We start from the raw sequence: 26,169 nt of genomic DNA, 5'->3' as shown, positions 1-26,169 counted from the left end.
TTTTGACACCATTGCACGTTAGGAAAATTCCCAAAACCACTTTCAGGTTTGATAATTCACTAGAAGGATTAATAGAACTCACTGAAAGTTGTACTCATGATTATGGATTATTATAGGGAAATGATACAGAATAAAATCAACCAAAGGAAGAGACACACAGAATACAGTTGGCGAAGGTTCCAATGCAAACTTTTTGTTGTCCTCTCCCACAGAGTAATGACCCATTAATCTGTGATAAATGATGTTTGACAGTGTGTATAGATTATTACCAATCAGGGAAGATCACCTGAGCTTTGGTGTCCAGAGTTTTATTGGATATTCATTCCTTAGGAACAATTGACTGATTGCCCACATAGTTTAACTCTGTCTCCAGATCACCTGACACCATGTGACTGAGAGACCTCATTCTAAATTCCACAGTTGGTCTTTTGGTGTAGCCAGCTTGCACTCTCAACAAAGATGCTCCTATTAGTTATGGCATAGTTCACCTAAATGCTAGAAGCATTTTTGTACCTGTAGATCAAAACTATGTTACAAATTTTAAATACAATTAATGTCAGTGTCAGTGTTTAGTCCTAAGACGTTCATGGGCGAATTATATCGGGAAGAAAAAGGATAATATGTAGGGGATCTTCTTGTTAGGGTTGGATTCAAACCTATGAATGTTGTTTTGTTTGTTTTGCACTGAGTGTGGTGACAGAATTTTCATAAAGAGCCAGTGGTAAGGGGGTTACTCTATCATCAATAAACTTTTGCTGAGGGTGTCTTTTCAGCAAGGTAAGTGTTAGGCACACAGTTTTCTAATCTTTCACGAATCTGTTTCAGATCATGAGAGAGAAAAAAGGGGTTAATAGTCTAAAGCACAGATTCATTTGATTCAGGCTAGTTTATTCTAGTCTGTCATGTCAATTATCTCAATTCTAAGCCCTGTAAAGATTTTGAGGGTTTTTTAAATAAAAGTAATGTTTATTTATTTTTGAGAGGGAGAGAGATGGAGCATGAGTGGAGGAGGGGTAGAGAGAGAGGGAGGCACAGAATCTGAACCAGGCTCCAGGCTCTGAGCTGTCAGCACAGAGCCCAACACAGGCTTGATCTCACAGACTGTGAGATCATGACCTAAGCCGAAGTCGGACGCTTAACCAACTTAGCCACCCCAGTGTCCCGATTTTGAGTTTTTCACATATATCATTTAAGTCAAACTAAGCCATAGTCTTTCTCCTAAACTTATTTTTAAATTATAAAGGTAATGGATGGCCATTAAAGAAATGAAAAGTAAAATAAAATAAGAGTCCATTGTTTCATTCATCTTCTGATTTTAGGTTTTAAACATAAAGTTGTATTTCTACTTTTTAAAAAAGATTTTATTTTATTTTACTTTTTTAAAGTAATCTCTACGCCCAGTGTGGGGCTCAACTTACAACCCTGAGATCAGGAGTCACATGCTTTATGTACTGAGCCAGCCAGACCCTCATACTTCTTTACACTCTAGATAGACTGCCTCTTTCCATTCATATATGCTTATTTTTTCATATTATGTTATTATACATTTTAAAAAGACACTACTTAATGGTTATATACTAATCATTGCATGGATTTAGTTTGGTGATTTACTCATTGGGCTTTAGTTTTCTATATTTTCTTAATTAATGTTTGTGTTTCTTTGTTTGATGGGGCAAAGCACCAGAATACTACTCCAAAATCCTTTTTTCAAATTTATACAAACTGATAGGCCATTACAGAACCTTCCTTCTAACAGATGTCAGTTGCTTGTATGATAAAACACATGCAGATTATATATGAATGAAATGTAAAAATCAAGTCATATAAGTTTTTTTATTATAATTTTCTTTACCTTAACAAATACTATGACATATTTAATACTATGTCTCATTTATATATTTAACGGAGTCAAGTTTCCAGAAATTTCACAAGTGAAGGAACATTGTCTAGTAAGGATGAGTGAAGTTTGACTCTGTCAGTATGGTTTGTTTTGAGATGTGCTCACTGGGTTAAAGGATTAGCTCTTTATGATTCTGCAAACTAGAAGGCATAAACTATGGTTTTTAAAAAACATTTAAAATGTTTATTTATTTATTTTGAGAAATAGAAAGAGAACAAGCAGGGGAGGGGCAGAGAGAGGGAGAAAGAGAATCTGAACTAGGTTCAGTGGCATCAGCATTGAGACCGATGTGGGGCTCAATGTCACTGTGAGATCTGAGAACTGTGAAATCATGACCTGACCCCAAATCAAGAGTCAAATGCTGAACCGACTAAGCCACCCAGAAGTCCCTGAGATGTGGTTTGAATTTCAATCTGCCTCCTAGCTGGTTGCCTTGATACCTCCACCATCTCCACTTGATGTTACGATTTTTCTCTATAGGTTCTGTCATGATCTCTCTCTTCCATCCAGAAATATGTGATATTACCCCCCTGCTGCTCAGCCTTACCCTTTCTCTATAATCTCTCAATATTCACAAAGTTTTTGTTTCTGAAGCGACGAATTTCTTTTCTCATAAGAGGCAGAGATGTCTGTTTTTATTTTTTATTTATTTTTTTAAATAGTTTATTCTCTCGTCGGTTTCCATATAACCCCCAGTGCTCATCCCAGCAAGTGCCCTCCTCCATGCCCATCCCCCATTTCCCCTCTCCCCACCCCCCATCCACTCTCAGTTTGTTCTTAGTATTTAAGAGTCTCTTGTGGTTTTTCTCCCTCCCTTCCTTAACTATTTTTCCCTCTTCCCACTCCTATGGTCCCCTGTTAAGTTTCTCCTGTTTCACATATGAATGAAAACATATGGTATCTGTCTTTCTCTGCCTGACTCATTTCACTTAGCATAACACCCTCGAGTTCCATCCACGTTGCTACAAATGGCCAGATTTCTTTCTTTCTCATTGCCATTGTTTAGATAAACCACATCTTCTTGATCCATGCATTAGTTGTTGGACACTTAGGCTCTTTCCATGTTTTGGCTATTGTTGAAAGTGCTGCTATGAACATTGTGGGACATGTACCCCATGCATCAGCACTCCTATATCCCTTGGGTAAATTCCTAGCAGTGCTATTGCTGGTTCATAGGGGAGTTCTATTGTTAATTTTTTGAGGAACCTCTACACTGTTTTCCAGTGGAGCTGTACCAGTTTCCATTCCCACCAACAGTGGAGGAGGGTGCCCATTTCTCCACATCCTCACCAGCATCTAGAGTCTCCTGATTTGTTCATTTTAGCCACTCTGATCAGCATAAGATGGTATCTCCGTGTGGTTTTGATTTATATTTCTCTGATGAGGAGGGATGCTGAGCATCATTTCATGTGTCTGTTGGCCATCTGGATGTCCTCTCTGGATGTCCATTCTGAACAGACAGAAGTGTCTGTTCATGTCTTCTGCTAATTTCTTCACTGGATTGTTTTTCAGGTGTGGATTTTGGTGAGTTCCTTATAGATTTCGGATACTAGCCCTTTATCTGATATGTCTTTTGTAACTCTCTTTTCCCATTCTGTTGATTGCCTATTAGTTTCGTTAATTGTTTCCTTTGCCGTGCAGAAGCTTTTAATCTTGATGAGGTCCCAGTAGTTCATTTTTGCTCTTGATACCCTTGCCTTTGGTGATGTGTCAGGTAAGAAATTTCTGCGGCTGAGGTCAAGGAGGTTGTTTCCTGCTTTTTCCTCTAGGGTTTTGATGGTTTCCTGTTTCACATTCAGGTCCTTCAACCATTTTGAGGTTATTTTTGTATATGGTGTAAGAAAGTGGTCTATTTTATTTTTCTGCATGTTGCTCTCCAGTTCTCCCAGCACCATCTATCAAAGAGGCTGACTTTTTTCCATTGGATACTCTTTCCCCCTTTGTCAAAGATTAATTGGTCATTAATTGTCCATACATTTGTCCAATTCTGGGGTTCTCTATTCTATTCCATTGGTCTATGTGTCTGTTTTTGTGCCAATACCATACTGTCTTGATGATGACAGCTTTGTAGTAGAGGCTAATGTCTAGGATGGTGATGCCTACTGTTTTGGTTTTCTTCTTCACTATTACTTTGGCTATTCGGGGTCTTTTGTGGTTCCATACAAATTTTTGGATAGTTTATTCTAGCTTTGAGAAGAATGCTGGCGCAATTTTGATTGGGATTGTGTTGAAGGTGTAGATTCCTTTGGATAGTATTGATATTTTAACAATATTTATTCTTCCGATCCATGAACATTGAATGTTTTCCCATTTCTTTGTGTCTTCTTCAATTTCCTTCATCAGTTTTCTATAGTTTTCAGCATACATATCTTTTATATCTTAGGTTAGGTTTATTCCTAGGTATTTTATAGTTTTTTGCGCAATTGTGAATGGGATCAGTTTCTTGATTTCTCTTTCTGTTGCTTCATTATTGGTGTATAAAAATGCAACCGATTTCTGTATGTTGATTTTGTATCCTGCAACTTTGCTGAATTCATGGATCAGTTGTAGCAGACTTTTGGTGGAGTCTGTCGGGTTTTCCAGGTAGATTATCATGTTGTCTGCAAAGAGTGAAAGTTTGACTTCATCTTTGCCAATTCTGATGCCTTTAATTTCCTTTTGTTGTCTGATCACTGATGCTAGGACTTCCAGCACTATGTTAAATGACAGTGCTGAGAGTGAACATCCCTGTCGTGTTTCTGATCTCAGGGGGAGAGATTTGTTTTTAATTCCTTGTTGTGCTTCTAATGATAATACATCTTTATTTAGTTTCCTCATCATAGCTTTCCTGTCCTTAGGAATTTGGCATGAGTTTCTGAGGGCTGGACCAGGAGGCAATTGAGTGTGCACCTTACACTGTATCCAGAATTATCCTCTCTCAGACCTTAGGTCTTGTCCATAGAACAAGTATGAACTCTTTCACTCCCTCCTTCTGGTTGAACTCTTTCCTGCCAAGCACAGTGTCTGTGAGAGGCTCAAGGGAGAGTTTTTGTTTCCCAGGGGCTTCAGGGCCTCAAGCCTAGAGGCTGGCTGTCAGCATCTCCCACTGTTCCTTCCGTGATGCCTCACAGTCCTATTATAGTTGCACTCTGGTGAGTCTGTCTACAGGTTATACTGCCTGACATGTTTAGACCTGTCTGAGTTCTCAACTTCATAACTTGAGTTTATGCTCTGGGACCCTCACTCCATTGATTTAGAAATGATAGGACTTGATTATTTTTGTGTTAACATTAATTTAAAAAATTTCACATCACTAAATCTCCATTGACTTTATTTTTCAAATTCATTTGTGTACCAAACTACAATTTAATCATGAAACTATTCTAATACCCTTGTGAAAAAGTGATTAATTTCTTCAGAATCTTGCTTGACAAAGTAGATGTTTTCTGTTCTTATTTTGTGATCACTGATACTTGTGCCCTTTAAGGTGAAAAGTGGGTAACAAAGAAAACAAAGGGAAGGCAAATGGTATTTAAATTTTTTTAATACAGAAATTATATTATTCTTAAAAAATCTTCTTAGAAACTTTTCCTATAGCTTTTAGGTACTATGATAAAATAAAGCATTATATGGCAAAAATTCAGAATGTATTGTAAAAACCACTATTAACAAAATGAGTAATAAAAAGAAGTTAGAAAACTGTTAGGTGAGTAAAAATCTGATGTGAAAGAAATTTCTGTGGCTTTAACTAGATACACCCACAAAATCATTCAGCTTCAACCTTATGCCAAGATGCTAGCTGCGTATCAAGGATGTGAAAATAATAAAGGTGTGGTTTGTGCTTCAGAGGGATATATAATTTAGTGAGGGGACAGGAATATGCCAAGAGGTGTGATAGACATTGTTGGAGACCAAAGTCACATTTCTTTGGCCACCTCTGACATGGGGTATGTTGGGAAGTAACCATGTACATTGATGGCTTCTCAGTATTAGTGTTCACTGAGTTTCTGAGCTTTATAGCCTCAGGGATTTCATTGCAGAACTATTTTACTCTCTCTCTCTCTCTCTCTCTCTTTGTGTGTGTGTATGTGTGTGATTAACATGCCTGTGAAGAACCAAACCAATAAGGAACAGGAGTTGGTGGGTAAATGCCTCTGTCCTTCAAAGGACAATTATAAGGAATATTCTACATGGTTCCTCAGAGGGTTCCCACTGAATCCCACTGGGATTCAGCCCCAATTACTTACAGCTGTAAACTGCTTACTGAATTTCCCTCTTTAGCTGTCTTGTTCTTCCCTCTCTGGCTTCCTGGGAACACCACTCAAATAAACTACTTATACCCAAGTTTCTTGTCACTTTCATCCAAACCAAGGTCTTGTTTTTGCCAGAACCCAATTTTTGCATTATCAACATAAGGTAATAATTTCTGTAGATGATAAACATATAAACAGACATCTCTTGTTCCATAGAGGATGGATCAACGAATTCTTTGAGTAGGAGTTTCTGAGAAAGACTATAGTCAATTGCAGGAGCCAAAAAAAGAGGAGAAATTTGAAACTGAGAGTTGAGAGATAAGCTTCGGGATGCCTGGGTGGCTCAGCTCGTTAAGCTCAGGTCATGATCTCATGGTTCATGGGTTTAAGCTCTGCATTCTAAGAGCTTAGACAGAAACTCAGAGCCTAGAGCCTGTTTCAGATTCTCTGTCTCCCTCTTTCTCTGCCCCTCCCCAACTCGTGCTGTCTTTCTCTCTCTCAAAAATAAATAAAATTTTTTAAAAATTTAAAAAAAGAAAGATAAGGGTCTCCAATTTCTTTAACTTTCATTCAGTATGAGATATCTAGTCCTGGGAAGATACTGGAAGCTAAATTGCATATATCCTGTTATTTGAGTGAGTTATATTTGCCTGAGACCTTATGTCTCAGGAGGAGTCAATAATGAGACAAGTTGGAGCCAATGCCTAGCTCGTCCTTGGACTAAGCAATTCTTAGAACCAAGCCTATGAACATATCTATGCTTTGACCTTTGATACCATCTGTTGATTAGTGAGGATGCTTCAAGGTATGAGAATGTCAAGATCACCAGGCTTGGTCCAGGTTAAAGATAAAAAGACAGCTTGCTTGCAACACTGATTGGTGGCTTTCAACTGTCTTGAAACCAAGCTCCTAGGGGAGTGCGCTAGGTTCCGTGAAAGAGGGGCTATCAAAATATAAAGAAAGGGTCAAACGAAAAAGTTGTGATTCATCAAAGCATTGTAAAAAAAAAGACAAACCAAAAAACTAAACTAAAATAATGAAAGCCTCCCTGCATCAGGCCCATTCCCCAGCAGACGGCAGTGACTTGGCTAAGATATCTAAAGAGCAGGAGATCTGAGCAGGCCTCTACTGGTGTTAATGGGATGAATAATATCCTCCCTCAGCTCCACAACCTAAAACCATGCTGAGAGATGGGCAGAAAGTTTCTGAGGGCAAAAAAGGAGGGAAAAGAACTGTGGCAACTGCCCCATGGACTGTCCCAGTCAAAGAAGGCAATGTGCTGGGAAGGGGGAGAGCTCTGGTTCTCAGACTCAGAGATTATGGATATAGTTAGCCACATCCCTGTCAGTATTTTTACCAGTCATCTAGTAGTTGGCTATTGGGTAACAATGGCATACTTAATGAACCAACAAGATTATGCTGCTTCTTTTAAAAAAGCTCCCCAAAACCAACCAACCAACCAACCAACCAACCAAACAAACAAACAAACCAAAAAAGAATTCTCTCCTTGAGCAATATAATAGACCCTAATGTAGAATGCAGGGACAAACAGTACAAAACTCTAAGTATGAGGCCTCTGTTTTACATAGTAATTCTTAAAATAACTTTTAGATTTCATTTCAACTCTGAGTTCTCATTTTCTCACTTGTGAAATGGAGATAATAATACTTGCTTCCCAAAGGATTGCTGTATAGGAGAAAATGTATGTTGAGCCTCCAGCGTTTAAGTGCCTGACACATGCCAGACATTCAGGAAATTTTAACTATCTCCACTCTCTCTTCTCTCTTTAAAATAGCTATTCTAAGTAAAAATGTTTACTTTCTAAAAAATTCTCAGCCTGAAAGAGGGAGAAAAGAAAGCAAACTTTATTTCTATAGAAACCCAACAGTCAGATTTCGGGTATTTTTTTGGGAGATTAGGAAATGGGTTAGATTGCTGTGATTATTTCCATTCTTACAAGAGTCCCAGAAGACTTATGCCTAATTTGCAAGTTAAGAATTGTAAACTAAAGAAAAAAAAAGAATTATAAACTGTCCTTACTTTGATGACTTTCATGAAATTGAAAAGAAACTAAGTAATAACAAGTATGATTATATAATTTATGGTTCATGAAAAATCCCAAAATTTTTTGAAAATGTACGTGGATAAAAATAATAGTAGTCCTTGTTCTGCCTCTCAGACATAGTATCCAAAGCAGTTACAGGACTGTAACACTTATATTAGTCTTTCACTGTATTTATATGTTACTATATATACATTATTACATATTACTATATTTTACTTTGCTTATATATTTTACTTTCATTATATAACTGCTATACTATATAATTTACTATATATATACTCTAACATTTAGTATAGTATTATATACTATATAATTTACTTCATAATTTGTATATTTTACTCTAATACTATTTTACATTATTTTCCTTTTTTATAGTATTTTAAATATGATTACTGGTAAATGCTTCAATATTTAGGTATACATATATGTGTGTGTGTATATGACATATGCATGTGTGATAATATGTTTGTCTTGAAAATTCAGGATAATTTCACCATAATGTTTTCATGCAGACTATTGTAGCCAACAAAATGAACTCTACAGTTAGTTCTTGCATCTCATTAGCCATGCCATTTAGAACGTTTCTATGATGTCATTGTTTGGAATTCAGAGTTCAATCCAGAAGGTTTTTATCATAGTACCTGTACAACTGTTTGTATTGACTATTAAACTGGTTGTTCTTAATCTTATATTTGGGCTTACTTTGAGCAAAGATGTTATGTGGGATCCTTTTTTAAAAGCTAAGAAATGTTAACAATAAACAATCATTTCCTGAATACCTTTTTTGAGAAGAATGGTGTGCTAGGCTTTGTGAGTAATGTAAAGATGAAATTTCTCCCTGACTTCAGAAGCTCACATCATGGAGAGAGAGAGAGAGATACATTCATTAACTCCCAATATTGAGAGTTACCATGTATGCTGAGAACATACCAATAACTTTACAAACATAGAAGATGGTATATTACGAGTCTATAACAAAGATACAGACTTGTTTTAGATACTGTGGGAAAGGAAAGTCAAATTAAAAAAATTGTTTTAACTTTTACTCAGTATTGAGAGACAGACAGAGCACGAGCGGGGGAGGGGCAGAGAGCTTGGGAGACACAGAATCCCAAGCAGGCTTCAGGCTCTGACCTGTTAACACAGAGACTGATGTGGGGCTCAAACTCATGAACTGTGAGATCATGATCTGAACTGAAGTCGGCTGCTTAACTGACTAAGCCACCCGGATGCCCCAAGGAAAGACAAATTTTGATTAAAGGTAGCTGATAAGGATTTGTTCAGGACGTATTATAGGATATTTGCCATGAAGGATTGACTAGACTTTGATAAGTGAAAACCAAGTAGGAGAAGGACATTCTTGGTAGCAGGGACTATATATGCATGTGTACTCATAGGTAAATGCAGACTCAAAATATACATGTATTTTTGTTTATTGTGTTCCTGTACTACAGAATATTTTTATCCAATGAATCCTAAAAGAATGTCACTATGATGTAATTATCTAAAGGATACTGAGACCATTCAGCCTCTTTAAAAAAAATTTTTTTTATAGTTTATTTATTTTTGAGACAGAGAGAGACAGAACATGAGCAGGGGAGGGGCAGAGAGAGAGAGAGAAAGAGAATCTGAAACAGGCTCCAGGGTCTGAGCCGCCAGCACAGAACCTGATGAGGGGCTAGAACCCACAAAATGCGAGGTCATGACCTGAGCCGAGGTCAGACACTTAACCAACTGATCCAACCAAGTGCCCCCCATTCAGCCTCTTGAACAGCATAAAATCACATGGGAAAAGGTAATTCAAAGATAGCTGGTTGGGCTGTGGTTGGTTTAGGTGGTGAGTTGGGAGGCAGTGAGCTGGATAAAAGGTGGTGGTGTCAGTCTGTGTACAGGTCTCATTAGGTTATAATCGAGGTATCAGCTGGGCTGTGTGCCTTTTTGGAGACAGTAGAGGGGAATCCTTTCCTTGCTCATTTAGGTTGTTGGCAGAATTCAGTTCCTCGTGATTTTAAGACTGATGTTTCCGTTTTCTTGCTGGCAGCTGAAGGCTGTTCCCAGGTTCTAGAGGCCACACACATGCCTTGACTCATGATCCCTTTTCTTTATCTTCAAAACCAGCAAGTCTTCTGCATTTACCTTCTACTTTTAAGGACACATTGATTCCATTGGATCCTCCTGTATAGTCCAGGCTACTCTGTCCATCTTAAGGTCTTAAACTTCAGTGACATCTGCAAAGTCCCTCTTTGCCATGTAAGATGACATATTCTGAGGTTCCAGGGATTAGAATGTGGACATCTTTGGGGGACCGTTATTTGGCCAACCCCACAGTGATTTTTTTTGCTTTTTGTCGTGTTGTATTGATCTTTCATTATGTATAAAGACTTTCAATCACATCACCTAAGGACCATTTTACCCATTGCTCTATTTGGCCACCAGTCTCTTGTCTCTCTCTTCAGCAATGGTGAGCGGATACCATTTCCAGGGGGAAGAGAAATCCATGGTTTGTTGCCTTTGCCAATAACAAAAATATTGGAGAGCCGGGTGGCAAAGCTTTTGCCACTGGCATCTTTCACGTGAACCAGGGTGTCTCTCTCTGTTGGTGATCACACCAATTCTTCCCAGGTTAGCATCTCCAGTCACCATACACAGATTACCGGTACCAAACTTGATGAAATCAGTAATCTTTCCAGTCTCCAAATCAATCTGAATGGTGTTATTCACCTCTATGAGGGGATCGGGATAGCAGATGGTGCCAGCACCATGGGTCACCAGATGAGGGTTTCCTTTTGTTCCCACAAAGATCTTTCTCACTTTGCACAATTTATACTTGGCCTCTTCAGGTGTGATCCAATGAAGAGCAAACTGACCCTTGATGTCATAGATTAGGTAGAAATTCTCCCCAGTCTTATCAATGCTGATGACATCCATAAAACCAGCAGGGTAGGTTATATCGATTCGGACCTTGCCATTAGTCTTAACCAAACGTTGCATACAGATCTTTTTTTTTTTTTTTAATGTTTTATTTATATCCAAGAGAGAGAGATACAGCATGAACAGGACAGGGTCAGAGAGAGAAGGAGACACAGAATCTGAAATAGGCTCCAGGCTCTGAGCTAGCCATCAGCACAGAGCCCAGTGTGGGGCTTGAACCCATGAACTGTGAGATCATGACCTGAGTCAAAGTCAGACGCCCAACCAACTGAGCCACCTCATACAGATCTTCTTTACTTCATCTCCTACTAGGGCATACTTAAGTTTGTTCCTCAGGAAAATGATGAGAAGAAACATCCTCTCAACTTATGGGGACCAGTAGATGGACAAGGGGCAAACACACCAGTCAACTTATGCAGCATCCAATGCTTTGGAGCTTCTACCTGCTTCAGATGCTTCTTGGGACTATGAGCCATGGCTGCATTAGGCACCAAAAGAGCAACCCCGTAGTGCTTTTATTCTCCTCGGGTACATCCTGGAAATGTAGCTGGTGGCAAAACACATATGCTTCTGTGTGGGTGTTGTGGGTATCAGTAGCAGCAGTGACAACAGCAAATCATGAGACAGAATCCACTGTGAGAGATGATGACTTTCAATTTTAACTCATTGATGAACCCAGGGTCCAATGGGTCTTTTGAGTTAAGAAACGTAAATTTCTAACGACAATTTTTCAACGTCTACCAGCTATATGCTAGACAGTGTAGAAAACGTGGAATTCAGCCTACAACTCCTATCCAACAGATTCTCAAATTTAATGTGTCAGACTGAGGGAAAAGCAGCATGATAATGGTGTGAGGCATAGCCTAAGGGGTAAAAAACAACTTAGGGAGGGGTGAGACATTGCCACAGGTTAATAAAATGTTATCTTGGGTCCTTTGGACAACTCTATCAATTATCTATGTTCTAGGCCTTTTAGGAAGTTTAGGAACAGACCCTGCATTTTTGTTTCATTCACTGCTTTATTCTCAACATCTAAAACATTGTTACCACTTTGTAGGTGCTCAACATATACTTGTTGAATGACTATTGTGAAAACTCAGATCAGAGAGGGGAGGTGATAAAGGTCAAAAAGCTGGTTTATGGCAGAGATGGATCTAGAAACGAGCTTGGATTCTTCATTCTTCTATCAAATTCAGGAGGCAGCTTCTGGAAAATGAAACAGTGCAACAAATGAAGTCTCCTGAATGCTGACTCTCTTATCTTCCACATAGTATTTCTTCTTCCTATATAAAATACCATTAACCAAATCTCAGTTTAATGTCTGAAATGTGAGTCAAGAGAATTGAGTTCTATTCCTAGTTCCTCTATTCACTCCCTTTGTCACCGAGGCAAATTACTTAACCTGTCCAAACTTAGTTTCTTCTTCTGTCATGGAAGAGCCAGGCTTCCTTTCATTGCTCATGTCCTAGGAGTCTAAATTTCATGAAAGCTAATCAACAAGCTCACTCACAAATCATATGTCTGAACATCCTTCTATCAGTGTTCCTGGAGTGTGGTCAGCACATCACCTCTATCAGAATCACCCCAGTCCTTTAAATATGCTGATTTTGCAATTGTTAAAGAGAATAGTTGCTGATTTGGAGGGATTCCCATTAGGCCATGCTTCCCAAGTCTTTCACTTCTATAGTTATGGTACACATAAAAGGTGACAATGTTGGGACTCCTGGCTGGCTGAATCCGAGGAGCATGCGATTCTTGATCTTGGGGTTGTGAGTTCAAGCCCCACAACGGGGGTAGAGATTACTTAAATAAATAAAAACTAAAAAAAAGTGGTAATATTTATGTGGTGTACTGGGGTAAGAAAGCTTAGAGCGTCTCCTTGCCAATGCACATGTCACTGAGAAGCTGCCAGAAGTATCACTAAGTGAGAAAAACAAGTTACAGAAAAATATGTACTATATATGATCCATTTTCAAGATAATGCCAAAACTCTGTATATGTAACATGTCTACATGAATATGTATTATATGTTTGTATATGATCATGTGTTATATTATGTGCATGTAGATACACAATGTTATAAGAATATTGAAAGGATCACAGGGGAAGAGAGAACACAAAGAATAAAGAGAAAAAAAAGTGTAAACACCAGTATGTATGCTATGAATCCATTTATGCATCTATGTAAAATAATGTATTTGTATATGAAGACATTTAAGAAATTAAAAATGCAGATCCAGGGCCCTTACCTTACATCCATTAGAGCAGAATTTAAAAGATAGGAAATATGAAGAGGTGGGTGTCTGCATCATTAACAAGTATTCCAAGTGATTCTGTAATAGTCAAGTCTGTAAATCTTTGCATTACATGCTAATATCATTAGCTGTAAATACAGTGTATTTGGAAATTTCCATCCTGCAGTGCAGGCTCAGCTGATGCTCACTGTCTTGGACCATAGTAGATGCATAATAAATATCTGCTGAGTTTTTGAGTCATTTGGAGGATAGGTGGAAGGAGTGAGGGCCACAGTGATGAGACAAGCAGATCATCTGGGTAAGGTCAAGCTCAGGAGATGAAGCAAAAAGCATACAAGAACAAATGGACTGGGCCCTCTTGCCATTTTCAGACATTCAACCTATATTTGTTAGGCACTGTGTATATGTAAGACACTTTTCTCTATCTCACATAATTCCTAAATAATCCTCTCCAGATCAGAGATGAAGTGAGTTAGCAGTACTATCAGAATTGGAATTTGAACCCAACGTATTTTGAGCATTAAGCTAATGAACCAGACACATGGCAGCTGCTGAGGATAGGGTGGTGATCTCAATAGGTAGCTTTTTCAGATCTAGAATCATGTCGCTCTACCGTGATCATTTCTGCCTCTTGGCACTTATTAGTTGACCCTGCTATTCAGCTGCCTAGAAGCAGCTTCTTTGTCCCATATTTCAACTTAGAGCTTGTCAAATAAAGATTATAGTAAATGTGGTTTTTGTCCATTATCTCTAGCTAGTGTTTTCACAGTGGGGAGGAAGTATCATTTCCCAGGTGACTTTGCATAGTGCAAGGTCCCCTCACCCCTCTAAAAAGACTAATTTTAGTTTTTTCCAATTCTTAGGCATCTACCAAGTGAGAATAATTCTGGCTCTTCGCCGCCTCATCTGCTAAGTGCTTTTCTGGTAGAGCAGAAAGATGAAAGTGGGGAAAAAGATGCTCTCTCATGGAGTTCAGGGGTAGGGTAACAAATGATACAAAAAATTCTTCACACGTACCCATTTTTCAGTGATCTCATCCCTGGCGTTGGGGACCATTATGAAAAAAAAATCAAAGGTGTATATTTAGCGCCCAAATGCCTTAAGGTAAAAAAAAAAAAAAGCATCCTTTGTCATCCATTAACTTGAGGACCTTGATTTCTGAACTCGTGTCACCCTCACCCCCCCCCCCCCCCCCCCCCCCCCCCCCGTGATTTCCGGAGAAGTAGCCATTATGCAGATTCCGGAGAATGGGAGCAGGGCCTGGACCAAGCCTGGTACTGAACCTTTCCTGCCTCTCAAAGCACCGCGGAGCCAGTCCGCGTCGGTAACGCGAGACTGGTCTCCGTGATTTGTCGGTAACCTAGCGTCTAGGGACCGGAAGACGGGAAGCTGCGATTCCCAGGTGGGGTCGAGTTGGGTGTGTGGGCAGATTTCATTAGCGAGGGCAGGCCCCCACGGGACGTTATCTTTGGAAACAGGTGCGGAGCTCCTACTGCCGCCCGCCCCTCTGCAGTCCTGTGCCGGAAGCGTGGTTAACTAGCCGCTCCCTCCAGGTGCGCAGCCTGCATTCCGGGCTGCCTTCCCAACCTGGGGAAATACTGTCAGTGTCTTTCTTGTTCACGAAGTACCACCTCTTTCCCAAGTCACGTTCGATCACGGGAAGCCGATTTTAAATCGATAATAATATAATTAGGTCCAGCCAGACCCGTTCCTCGTCACGACGCAGAATCTCAGTCAGGCCCACGGCACGTAGGGCCGGTCACCCCAGCCCTCCGCTCCCGACTCCCTCCGCCCCTAGTCCCTACTCGGTCGTAGCCAAAGCCTGGAACGCTGGATCCCGGCCCGCAAGAACAGGACCGCGAACGCGAGCGGCGCCGCCGGCCGGGAGCCCGTGGCACCGGGCATGCTCAGTGGCGCGGCCGGCTGGGTGGCCCCGAGAGCTGCACCCGGATCTGCTCGGCGGCGGCGGCGGCGGCGGCGGCGGCGACGTGAGCGCGCAGGGGGGCGGCGGCCTCGCTTCGTCTCTCTCTCTGCGCCTGGGTCCGGTGGGTGACGCCAAGCGCGAAGAGAGATGTCGGATTTCGACAGTAACCCGTTTGCGGACCCGGATCTCAACAACCCTTTCAAGGTGAGCGTGGGCCCCAGCAGTCTCCCGCCGCCGCGACGCGTCGTTGTTTGTGAAAACGACAAGTTCTTTCGCGCCCGCCGAGCCTGCCCCTCGGCTCCCCTCAGCCGCCTAGTTTGGGGTTCAGGGCCGCCGCAACCCGTTTGGGGGTCGCGCCCAGACCCTTGCACCCCTCGTTTGGGGGGTTAGAGTGGAACGTCTTGAGCTCGTTCTCCCGCCGCCCCTTCGGCCCGTTCCCGACTGGCGAGGGTCTTGTCCTGATCCGGGAGTGGGCCCGCGCGTCGGGAGGGTTCCTGGATCGTCTCTGGGGAGCGAGGAGACAGGAGCTCAGGGCAGGTGGAGTTGTCACTTGACAGGCGAGTGTGGCCGTCCGGGCCCGGGCAGGGACAGGGGCCGGGAGACGGCGGAAGGGGAGAGTCCTCGGGTGGGGTTGTCACGGGGACCCGCGGTGGCGGCGAGGAGCTGCGTGGGGCGATGGCAGGGGCGTAGAGGAAAGGTGAGGGCACAGAGTACGCTGCAATTAAAAAAAAAAAAAAAGGTTGTGTTTTTATTTTTTAAACTTGTGTTGCACCCACGTACCACCAGCGGCGCTGCCATTCCCTCTTTTCCCCATTTGGTCGAGGTTAAGGGTACTGATAAGAAAGCAGGAGTTAAAAATAAACAAACACACCTGGAAAACAATAGTGCACGTGGACGACCATCTTCCTACCTAACTGCTGTTAGAAAGGTGAACGACGGGATGTTTTCCAAGCTCCTAGTGCGTCACCGGTTCCCGGGGCTGTGCGAGGATTGCATTTCTTACACGAGCTTCTTTCTTTCTTGGAGTCAACCGTATCAGCCCCAGCTTTGGAAGAGCTTGGCACAGAAACGGGCAAATGAAGGAGGCTAAATGTTTATGATGTGTGCTTAAAGTAATGCAACATCTGAGTAAACACCTGTTTAAAAAATATTCAGATTTTCTTAATGAACTCAACTGCTTACATATTTAATTTGTTTCCAACTGTTGGTCGAAGTTCATTAATTTTTCCTGGATATGTGCAATAGTAACTTCAATTTGTAGTCACACAGAACGAAAGAGTAACTTGAATTTGTGGTCACGTAAGTATCGCTTCTGGCGTGAGTTTACATTTCAGTATTTCTGGTTGTATCTCTTATTAAGAATCCTGGAAGGGGGTGGAGCATGCGACCCTATCTCAGGATTGTGAGTTTGATCTTCATCTTCGGTGTAGAGATTACTTAACCATAAAAATCTTTAAAAAAAGAAAAGTCATATTAGAACATTCTATGCCACTGGCCTGAACTTTCAAGCTTTCATAGCTAATCTGGTTGCCATTTAAGGAGAGCCCACCCCCTCAATTTAGAATTTGGTATTACATCAGTCCATGTTGTGGAAAAATCATATTATTCTTTAATCATAGACATTCAGAACAGACATTTTATAAAGTGCCAAATAGGTTATTTTAAAATATTTTGGAAGGTATAACATTAAGAACCTGTTATCTTTTCCTAATTCAGATATTCATTGATGCTATATATTCAGCATCTGACAGTTTGGTTGTATTCTATTTGGTTATTCCATTTCATGGCTCATTTTATGTAACTGGTTCTCTTGTTAGGGAAAGACATTGTTTTCTGTTTAGCCTAGTCTACTCTTTGGTGACATCTGATGTTGCCATGACACTTTGCTTTTCTGCCATCCGTTACATTGTTGTAGTAGTTCTAAACCCAAAAGTAGTTTTCAGTACTCATTGTGGAATAAAATTATAAACCTTTTTTGTTCCTTATAATTGGATGCACTCACAGGACAATGATTATTCATCCATAAAATGCTTAAAGGAATGATAATTTAGGCCTAAAGAAGACTTGGTTATGACCTTACCCTGTTTTGGTGACTGTCGTAGCACTGTGTATCTCTGACCCTTTATCTTTTCTTTTGTGTCCAGCTGCTTTTCTTCTTCTTCTTTTTTTTTTTTTATGTTTATTTAGTTATTTTTGTGAGCTAGGTAGCAGGGGAGGGGCAGAGAGGGAAACAATCCCAAGTAGGCTCCCCATGCCATGAACACAGAGCCTGATGCAGGGCTCAAATTCACAAACTGTGAGATTATGACCTAAGCAGAAACCGATTGTCAGACGAGACGCTCCTGTCCTTCTTAAGGTAAAGCTTTACCCTCTGTAGCTTACTCTTTCTTCTTTTGGTTTACTTTTATGTAAGTGTGATTTTTCAAATAGCTTTTCTGGTTCTTTCTACTTTCATATAAAAGTTCTGGATTTATCATTTTGTTAACTTAAGATCGTCTTTCTTTTCAGATCTTTTCTAATTTCCAATATTTCAGTAATCAAAAATTTCATATTTTCAAAATACACGTTTCACATTTGGGAACCATCCTAATTTCTTCTTGGTTAAAAAGCTATTTGATTTCTATTGCTTTCTCGATTCTTCAGCATTTCTTTTACTTCACTTTTATGTTAGAAGCACTTACCAGCATCTTCATCTGAACTGTCATGAAAATAATTTGAGGATAATCTCCTTAGATATTGTAACTGTAATGGCTTACAGGATTTTATTAGCTATTGTAAAATTATTTTCTGGATTCAGTTTATTATTTGAATTTATTATATGAGCTCCTACTTGATTCTGGTGGTTGTGATGGTTTCAGTGAAAGAATTCGTGGAATTCGAGTAGTTTTTATTGTGCATCAAGAAACTTGGAGTAACTGGAAATATGTAGTAATCTGAAAAACAGAATATTACATGGATGTTCCTGAGTATCCATCTGCACTTGAGTTGTTATAATGTGGCTTTAAAGGTATAGAGGAAAAATATTTTTCACATAGTCAACATTTATTGTTTTATGTCTCTTCCTCTGTTCAGTTACTCATTTATTCCATAGGTACTGAAGAAATCTATATCCTTAAGGCTATTAGTCTAACATGTAGACAAACATGCTTCAAAAGTAAAATAAAGTAAAACAGTCACCAGAGATCAATAATTTAATAGGTTCTTAGAAGTCAGTGTAAGCGTATAAGTACCAGAATGAGTACAGTTTATTCAAAGGAAAGAAAAATTAATAAGTGGTAAGACCTTCATATCTTTTAATATGCTTTAGTATATTAATATGCTAATTGACTGGAAAATTCGTCTTGGAAATCAAATTTTATATAACTGAAAAAGGAGAACTTTGAAAGCTGGAAAAGGAAAATCTACAGCAGTTTATCCAGATCTCCTTCTATGGATGAAAAAAAGCCCAGAGATAGGATATTTCACTTTTGGCAATCATTCTACTTTCTTCTTTATTAAAAACTCTGATTGTCATCATTGACTTGAACATTGTCTTATACCCAGGTGTAGGTGGTGTAGAATTGGCACTAGAATTTAATTCTTACTCCTAGTCCATTGCTTATGGCACTCTATTTGCTCATTGATTGCATTTCTGACACCAAATTCTTGTTTTGTATTTGGAATTTGGGCTTGAGGCTCATATAGAGACAGAAGGTCGGGTTTAAAGGTTTCTGCTCAAGAGTTTAAAACAACCCAGCATTTGATTCTGGCTTTGTCACTAACTAGCTGTGACACCTTGGAAAATTATATGCCCTCTTTATTCCTCTGTTTACTGTTATCTAAAGTAGGATAATAGGGTCTTCTCCATAGGGTTGTTAATAGGATTAGATGAACATATATGTAGTATGTAGTAAGTGCTCAATGCATGGTGGCTTTAATTAGGTAACTATTAATAAGTAGTATTAATAGTAATTCAAGAAATTGCATTTAATGACTGTTAACCATATTCTTAGCTTAGTAATTTAGTGAAGTTGACATACAATGTTCCATTAGATTCAGGTGTACAACATATGATTCCACAAGGCTGTATGTTATACTATGCTCACCACAAGCGTAGCTACCATCTGTTACCATACAACACTATTATAGTATGATTGTGTTTACATTCCCTATGCTGTACCTCCTGAAGACTTACTTCATAAAAGTTCATGTTCCTTTACACTCCTTGAGGCTTTTAGTAGTGTAGGCAGATCACAGTTGAGGAGTCCTGGCCCAACATAAGTGGTTGCTCTGGGTCACTCTGCTGGACTAGACCCAGTAGTCTGAATTCTAGTGCTTTGTCACTGCAAAGGCTTCCTCCCTAAGAAAAGAACTCCATTCTTTTGGGCCTCAAAAATTCTACTCTTTAACAATAATCTCTTAAAAATGGGCTACAAGTCATCATTCCTTATGATATTTAAGTATAGTAATTCTGTTAGTTCTAAGAGTTTAGAACAAGTTGAAAATTGAAAACTTCATTGTTAAAAAGCGACCCGTAATTCAAGGATCCTATCTATTTTGTTTTCATTTATAGTTAGTTGATGTCCCTCCTCCCTTATCCATTTAAAATTTATGACTAGGTACTGGATAGCACCAGGAAAGAATTGTGAGGATTTTTCTGTGATAGTCTCACATTGCTGGCTTTATTTTAACAGCTTTAATCTGGGACATACTAATAGTATTTATGGTCTATGGTATTTTGTGGTGATGCCAACTGCATAACTTTGTACTTGGTTTTCCTCAAGTTTGTATTTTTAAAAAGCATGTATTGAGCTGCTGATTATATTTCATCAAATTAAGATGCATCATTATTTACCATTGTCTCAGTTGCCTATTGCTGTATAACAAATAATCCCAAAATTTAGTGGCTTAAAACACTTATTTGCTCACCAGTCTGTTATTTGAGCTAGAGTTAGCAGGCAGTTTGTTTTTGAATGTTATTGCCTGGTATCACTTATGTCTCCTTACTTAACTGGGGCTTTCTGTGAGGGAAGCAATTGGTTGTTTTTTTTGGTGGCCTTTTTATTAGGAATAGCGGGGCTTTTTCCATAGTGGGAGTAGTGTTCTAAGAGGGCAAGCTGAAGGCTTCTTGAGTCCTTTTTCTTCTGCTACATTGTGTTAGTTACACAAGAAACGAAGCCAGACCAGATTAAATAAGGAATGGGAAGGATTACATTTACTCCTTGGTGGGAGGAGGTATGTCCCTCTTGATACAGACCTAGGGACTAAAAAGATACACCCAGCATAAAATGATGAGACTAATACAGGATAACCACAGTAGGCACTCCCATTCAAGTATGGGAGAAGTGGAAGACATCTAGCAGTTGCTGGTCTGTGGCAAGTCTAAAATCCAGCCAGGCTTATTTGTCAGGGCCCCCTAATTTGAATAGGGCCCACTTTTGCTACCTAGAAGTCTTTGCCTAATCTGTTGTTTTCTTCTGCTTTTGGTTCCAGTCTTTGATAAGTCCTTTTTCTGTAAGAAATGTTTGCAGCTGAGTAGCATTTTCAGTTTGCTTCTTATCCACTGAAAGTTGGGAACCCAGAAGCCTCTTTTTGTTTTGAAATATCTCTGTTCCTTTTACTCCAGTCTGGTCCAAATCTCTGTCTCTCTCTTTTTTTTCTTTCTCTCTCTTTTCTCTCTCTCTCTTTTTTTTTTTTTTACCAAGATTTAATGTACATTTATTCTTAACATTTGGAACATATGTATAAATTTTCCATACTGAATAAATGATATTCATTAAGCCAAAAAAAGGAATTTACATTAACGTTTAGCTACATTGTTTGAAATACAAATATGCAGATTTTATCACTGAAAAAATCTCAGTTGTGTTTCTTCATCAGGAACTTCCACTGAACCTAGAACCTTTTCACACCTCAATTAGAAAGAAAACAAAACAAAAACTCAGAAAAAAAGTAAACTAGAAGTTGACTGGCTGCGGAGACAGCAAGGACTTTTTACAGAGACCTGTACAGCATGGCACGAAGAAGGGTGATGTCTGGCAAGAGATTAAATAGCTGTGTCTTGCTGTGCCGGTCACCAACTTGTTAACTCATCATGCTATAAAAGAGTAGCTGAGAGGGGGATCAAACTGTGGGATCCAAAGGTATGTGCAGTGTACAACGTCGTGTGTGTGTGTGCATATGTATATATATGTATATACACACACACAGGTGGCAGTGCAGCCACTACGACTAAAGGTTAAAACCAGTTCTAAGAGGTGATCTGACTAAAGGTTAAAACCAATTCTAAGAGGTGGTCACAGGGTTATTTGTAAATTAAGGAGGAGCGAAAGAAGACAGGGTGTTGTAAGTTCACACATGATACTTTGGGCGAAAAGCCTTCTTTTTTTCCTCCTCAGCGTTTAACTAAAAACATTTTTAAAATATACAGCTTGCTGCTGACATAGCATTTTCTCTTGTTTTCATGTGAGACATGATTATTACAGTATAAACGTTTAGAGTATCAGGTGTATAGTATAGTACATGAAAGGGTTTACACTCTACTGCACAGGCCTCACCAGTGAACAGGGTCTGTCCACAACTGTGAACTTCTCTGCTCCAGGCGGCTGGTCCAAATCTCTTTAACACTTTGTTGTTAATTTCACCAGGATTCGCACTATCCCTTAAAACACCGCTATAATTCATTTTGAGACCATCTTCTTTACATCTACTGTCAGGGTACTCTGGATCAGTACTATTAAGATACTTAGAAAGCATTTTGTCTAGTTTGAGCATCTCCTATGGCTACTGAAATCTCTCAGGCGAATACAATGGGAGGCTGTTAGTATGGGTAGAGTACCTGTTATAAATGCTTCATGGCAAAACTAGTATTTGAACATAATTTTATTTTGGTCCCAAGACTTAAAGCATTTTAAAATCTTAATTTTTTGTTATTATAGAGAGTGAGAGAAGCTTAAGTAGAGGAGGGGGCAGAGGGAGAGAATCTTTTTAAAAAAAATTTTTTTTATGTCTTTATTTTATTTTGAGAGACAGAGACAGAGAGCGAGCAGGGGAGGGGCAGAGAGAGAGGGAGGTACAGAATCCGAAGCAGGCTCCAGGCTCTGAGCTAGCTGTAAGCACAGAGCCTGACGAGGGAGGGGTTCATACCCATGAACTATGAGATCATGACCTGAGCCGAAGTCGGACGCCTAACCGACTAAGGCACCCAGACACCCCTGGAGAGTCTTAACTGGGCTCTAAGCTAAGTGCAGGGCTTTATCCCACCACCTTTGGATCATGGCCTGAGCTGAAATCGGGAGTCAGGTGCTCAACTGACTGAGCCACCCAGTGCCCTGATCCCATGACTTCAACAATAATCGTAATTGAGATGGTAATGGTGAAAATTTTGAAAGTAAAGTGCTTTTTTGCTGATATTACCAAAAAAATTTTTTTTGGAGTAAAACTAATATTCAGTAGTGCCGAAATGCGAGCCCAGGAAATTTGTAAGCTATTTTTTAGAAGATATTTTCTTAACATGAATCCCCAGAGTGATTAGTGATAAGTTCCTAAAAATGAATCTGCAATATTCTCTTCCTTTCCAACCCACAGGTATTTGTCTTCAATTCCAAGTGATTATTATTAAAAAAAAATTTTTTTTTAAAGTGTTTTATCTGTTTTTGAGAGAAAGAGAGATAGAGACAGCATGAGCAGGGGAGGGTCAGAGAGAGAGGGAGACACAGAATCCGAAGCAGGCTCCAGGCTCTGAGCTGACAGCACAGAGCCCGACGTGGGGCTCGAACTCACAAGTTGTAAGATTATGACCTGAGCCGAAGTCGGACGCCCAACCGACTGAGCCACCCAGGCACCCCGCAAGTGATTATTTAAAGAGTGGTTTGAACCAAACAGGGTGTGCCTAAAGAGAAGTCACAATGGTCTTGGGTCTGGAATCAAATCCTAGGAGGAAAACTCTTTAAGTTTAAATTAATCAGTGTGTTTAGTCTACAAAAGGCAAAAGGAAAGTGTGAGATACTCAGATAGTTACTTAGTGGAGTGAATAAATCTGTTTTTGCTTAAGAAAAAAAAGTTTAAGGTTAATTGCCAGAATTTACATCAAGGTAGATTTTTGTCCTAACATGAAGATTTTAAAAATCTGTTAGAATAGCCTGACAGTGCTCTTTTGGTATGGAGTTCCCTTCAAGCAGAATTTGGATGTTGTATCAGAGATACTAAAGTAGAGATTTTGGTGTTGGAAGTTTTTTCTACTTTGAAACTCTGTAATTGTTAGATTTTTGTACCTGTATGGACCATTTTGTGATTAATAACTTCTCTCCTATTGTAATATATTAGATGCTGGGATTGAGTCTGATCATCTTAACCAGATAGGAAACTTTGAAGTTTAGGAGGCTGCTGTGCTCTGAGCCTCAAGCTCTGTTCAGGGAGCAGTCCTAAGTGCTTGCTTACATATACATGATCATGTCCTCTGTTGTGTGACTGTTACAGTGCTGTCCTCACTTGACTAATTTTAATTGAAGCTACCTGGCCCAAGGAGAGCTATTCTCTGAGATGATCAGGAGCAGATAAGATGGCTTGATGCAAAATTTTGCTCCAACAGGAACAGTGATAGTTCATGATAGGAACATGCACAGAGAAAAAGTCATGTAGTCATGGTGGCATAACCCTGGAAAGACATGGGGAAAAAGCCAAATTATCTTAAAAATGTTTTTCTAAGTTTATTCATTTATTGAGAGAAAGAGAGACAGAATCCCAAGCAAGCTCTGCAGCAGCAGCACTGAGCCCAATGCAGGGCTTGAACTCATGAACCATGAGATCATGATCTGAGCTGAAATCAAGAGTCAGATGCTTAACCCACTGAGCCACACATGCGTCCCAAATGCCAAATTACCTTAATCACAAAGCACTAGAGTAGTAATTATCTGACTAAAGCTTCTGACGGTCATTTTCTATAATTCCTGTTTTTTAATACAGCTGCTCTTGAGCTATAAGAGCTGTAGCTACATTTTGAAGAATTTCAGTCTCTGAAATTTGGCATCCTTTTTTCTGTATGTATGTTTAAAATATCCTTTCCTCCTCCAGCATTTGAGATGACTTGAGTCTTTTTTCTTTCAACCAGAATTGCCAAAAGATAATTGGGAAGTAACATTCTCTTGGCAAAACCATGATAGAATTAAGCCTGTATTTAGATCAAGTACACATCTAAATGAAAGAGTACAGGTCTACGTGATTGAATTAAACCTGTATCTAGTTTTTGGCGATAGAGTAATGAAAATCCAAACACAAGGAGATGTTGTTAAATCACAAGGGAGAAAATTTTCCAACTTCAGATAGGTGAGGGAAATAAAAGATGATGTGTGGAAGTTGGTTGGATTTGACTTTGTACCAGATTCTTAACACTTTTATTCTGTTTCATTTTCATTTGTTCCTACTGAGACAGCCTGTACTGTCTTGTAGCTTTTGTCTTCACATTGCAGACAAGTGTTGGAGCCCCCTTGCAAGTGTAAGAACTGCCACGGAAGCCCTTGGTAAACCTATATGAAAGGAGCAATCCAGTAATCTCTCCGGCATATGGCTTTGGGTGCTTTGAAGAATTAGTAAATGCTACTTCATCATTTAATGGCAATTCGGGTATTTAGGGACCGTTTGACTATTATGAATAATGCTTCTGTAAACATTTATGTACAAGTTTTTGTTTGAACACTTGTTTTCAATTATTTTTTTAAATTTTTTTATTTCTGAGAAAGAGAGAGACAGAGACAGAGTGAGCAGGGGAGGGTCAGAGAGAGAGGGAGACACAGAATCTGAAACAGGCTCCAGGCTCTGAGCTAGCTGTCAGCACGAGCCCGATGCGGGGTCCGAACCCATGAACCGCAAGATCATGACCTGAGCTGAAGTCGGACGCTCAGCTGACTGAGCCACCCAGGCGCCCCTGTTTTCAGTTCTTTTGAGTATATACCAAGAGTGGAATTGCTGGGTCATTTGGTAATTAGGTGCAATCATTTGAGGAATTGCTAGACTGTTTTCGAAATTGACTGCTCCATTTTACATTTGAAACAGTAACATATGAGGGTTTTGTTTTATCTCCATTCTTGTCAACTCTTGTTATTATCTATTTATGATTCTCGCCATCCTAGTGGGTTTGGAGGATCTTAGTGTGGTTTTGATTTGCATTCCTCTGATGGCTGTATATGTCAAGCATATTTTTATGTGCTTTTGGGCCATTTGTGTATCTTTGGAGAAATACTTATTCAGATCCTTTGCCTACTTTTGAATTGGATTGTCTTTTTTATTATTGTAAGAGATTTTTATATTTTCTAGATAGAAGTCTTATCCAAGTACGATTGACCCTGGAAGAACACATGTTTGAGTTACGTGGGTTCACTTACACATGCAGATTCAATAAATATAGTATGCTACTGTAAATGTTTTCTTGTTATGATTTCCGCAGTAACATTTTCTTTAGCTTATTTTAGGAATATAGTATGTAATACATAGAATGCACAAAATGTGTGTCACTTGACCATTACCAGTATGCCTTCTGGTCAACAGTAGGCTATTAGTTTTTGGGGTATCAAAAGTTAAGTACTGATTTTTCTGTTGCCCCTGGTAGTGGTGTTGGGGGGGGGGTCAGTCCCCCTAACCCCCTGTGTTGTTGGTGGTCAACCGTATATGATTTATAAATACTTTATCATTTTTGTCATTTGTCTTTTTATTTTCTTGTTAATGTTCTTCAAAGCACACAAGTTATAAATTTTTATTAAGTCCAAATTATCTTTATTTTCTGTCTTGTGTTTTGATATTGTATCTCAGAATCCTTTGCGAAATCTCAGGTAATGAAGATTTGTCTGTATGTTTTCTTCTAAGAGTTTCATAGTTTTAACTTTTAAATT

The 26,169-nt window shown here is 39.5% G+C and overlaps 1 protein-coding gene, 1 long non-coding RNA gene and 1 pseudogene across 2 annotated transcripts in view; 1 reads left to right on the top strand and 2 right to left on the bottom strand.

Moving 5' to 3' along the window:
• Positions 1 to 10,606: 10,606 nt before the first annotated feature.
• On the bottom strand, positions 10,607 to 11,604 carry LOC120242025 (annotated as a pseudogene).
• A 496-nt stretch (positions 11,605 to 12,100) lies between these two features.
• Positions 12,101 to 15,222, bottom strand: LOC120242006. Its single transcript, XR_005531001.1, has 3 exons — positions 14,971 to 15,222; positions 14,401 to 14,422; positions 12,101 to 12,334 (listed from the first exon to the last, which is right to left on the bottom strand). It is a non-coding gene; the product is annotated as an uncharacterized LOC120242006 (long non-coding RNA).
• A 134-nt stretch (positions 15,223 to 15,356) lies between these two features.
• The window catches only part of SCAMP1 (secretory carrier membrane protein 1), a 101,922-nt gene continuing 91,109 nt past the window's right edge, over positions 15,357 to 26,169 (top strand). Inside the window, exon 1 of the mRNA XM_039247438.1 lies at positions 15,357 to 15,511. Within this exon, the coding sequence (XP_039103369.1) occupies positions 15,455 to 15,511 (57 nt within the window). The 5' untranslated portion in view covers positions 15,357 to 15,454. The remainder of the gene's footprint in view (positions 15,512 to 26,169) is intronic.

This window comes from Hyaena hyaena, unplaced genomic scaffold, assembly GCF_003009895.1.
Source record: "Hyaena hyaena isolate Hyena2069 unplaced genomic scaffold, ASM300989v1 scaffold_299, whole genome shotgun sequence".
Taxonomy (NCBI): domain Eukaryota; kingdom Metazoa; phylum Chordata; class Mammalia; order Carnivora; family Hyaenidae; genus Hyaena; species Hyaena hyaena.
The sequence above is the reverse complement of the archived record's forward strand: the minus strand, read 5'-3'. Positions and strand labels throughout refer to the sequence as shown.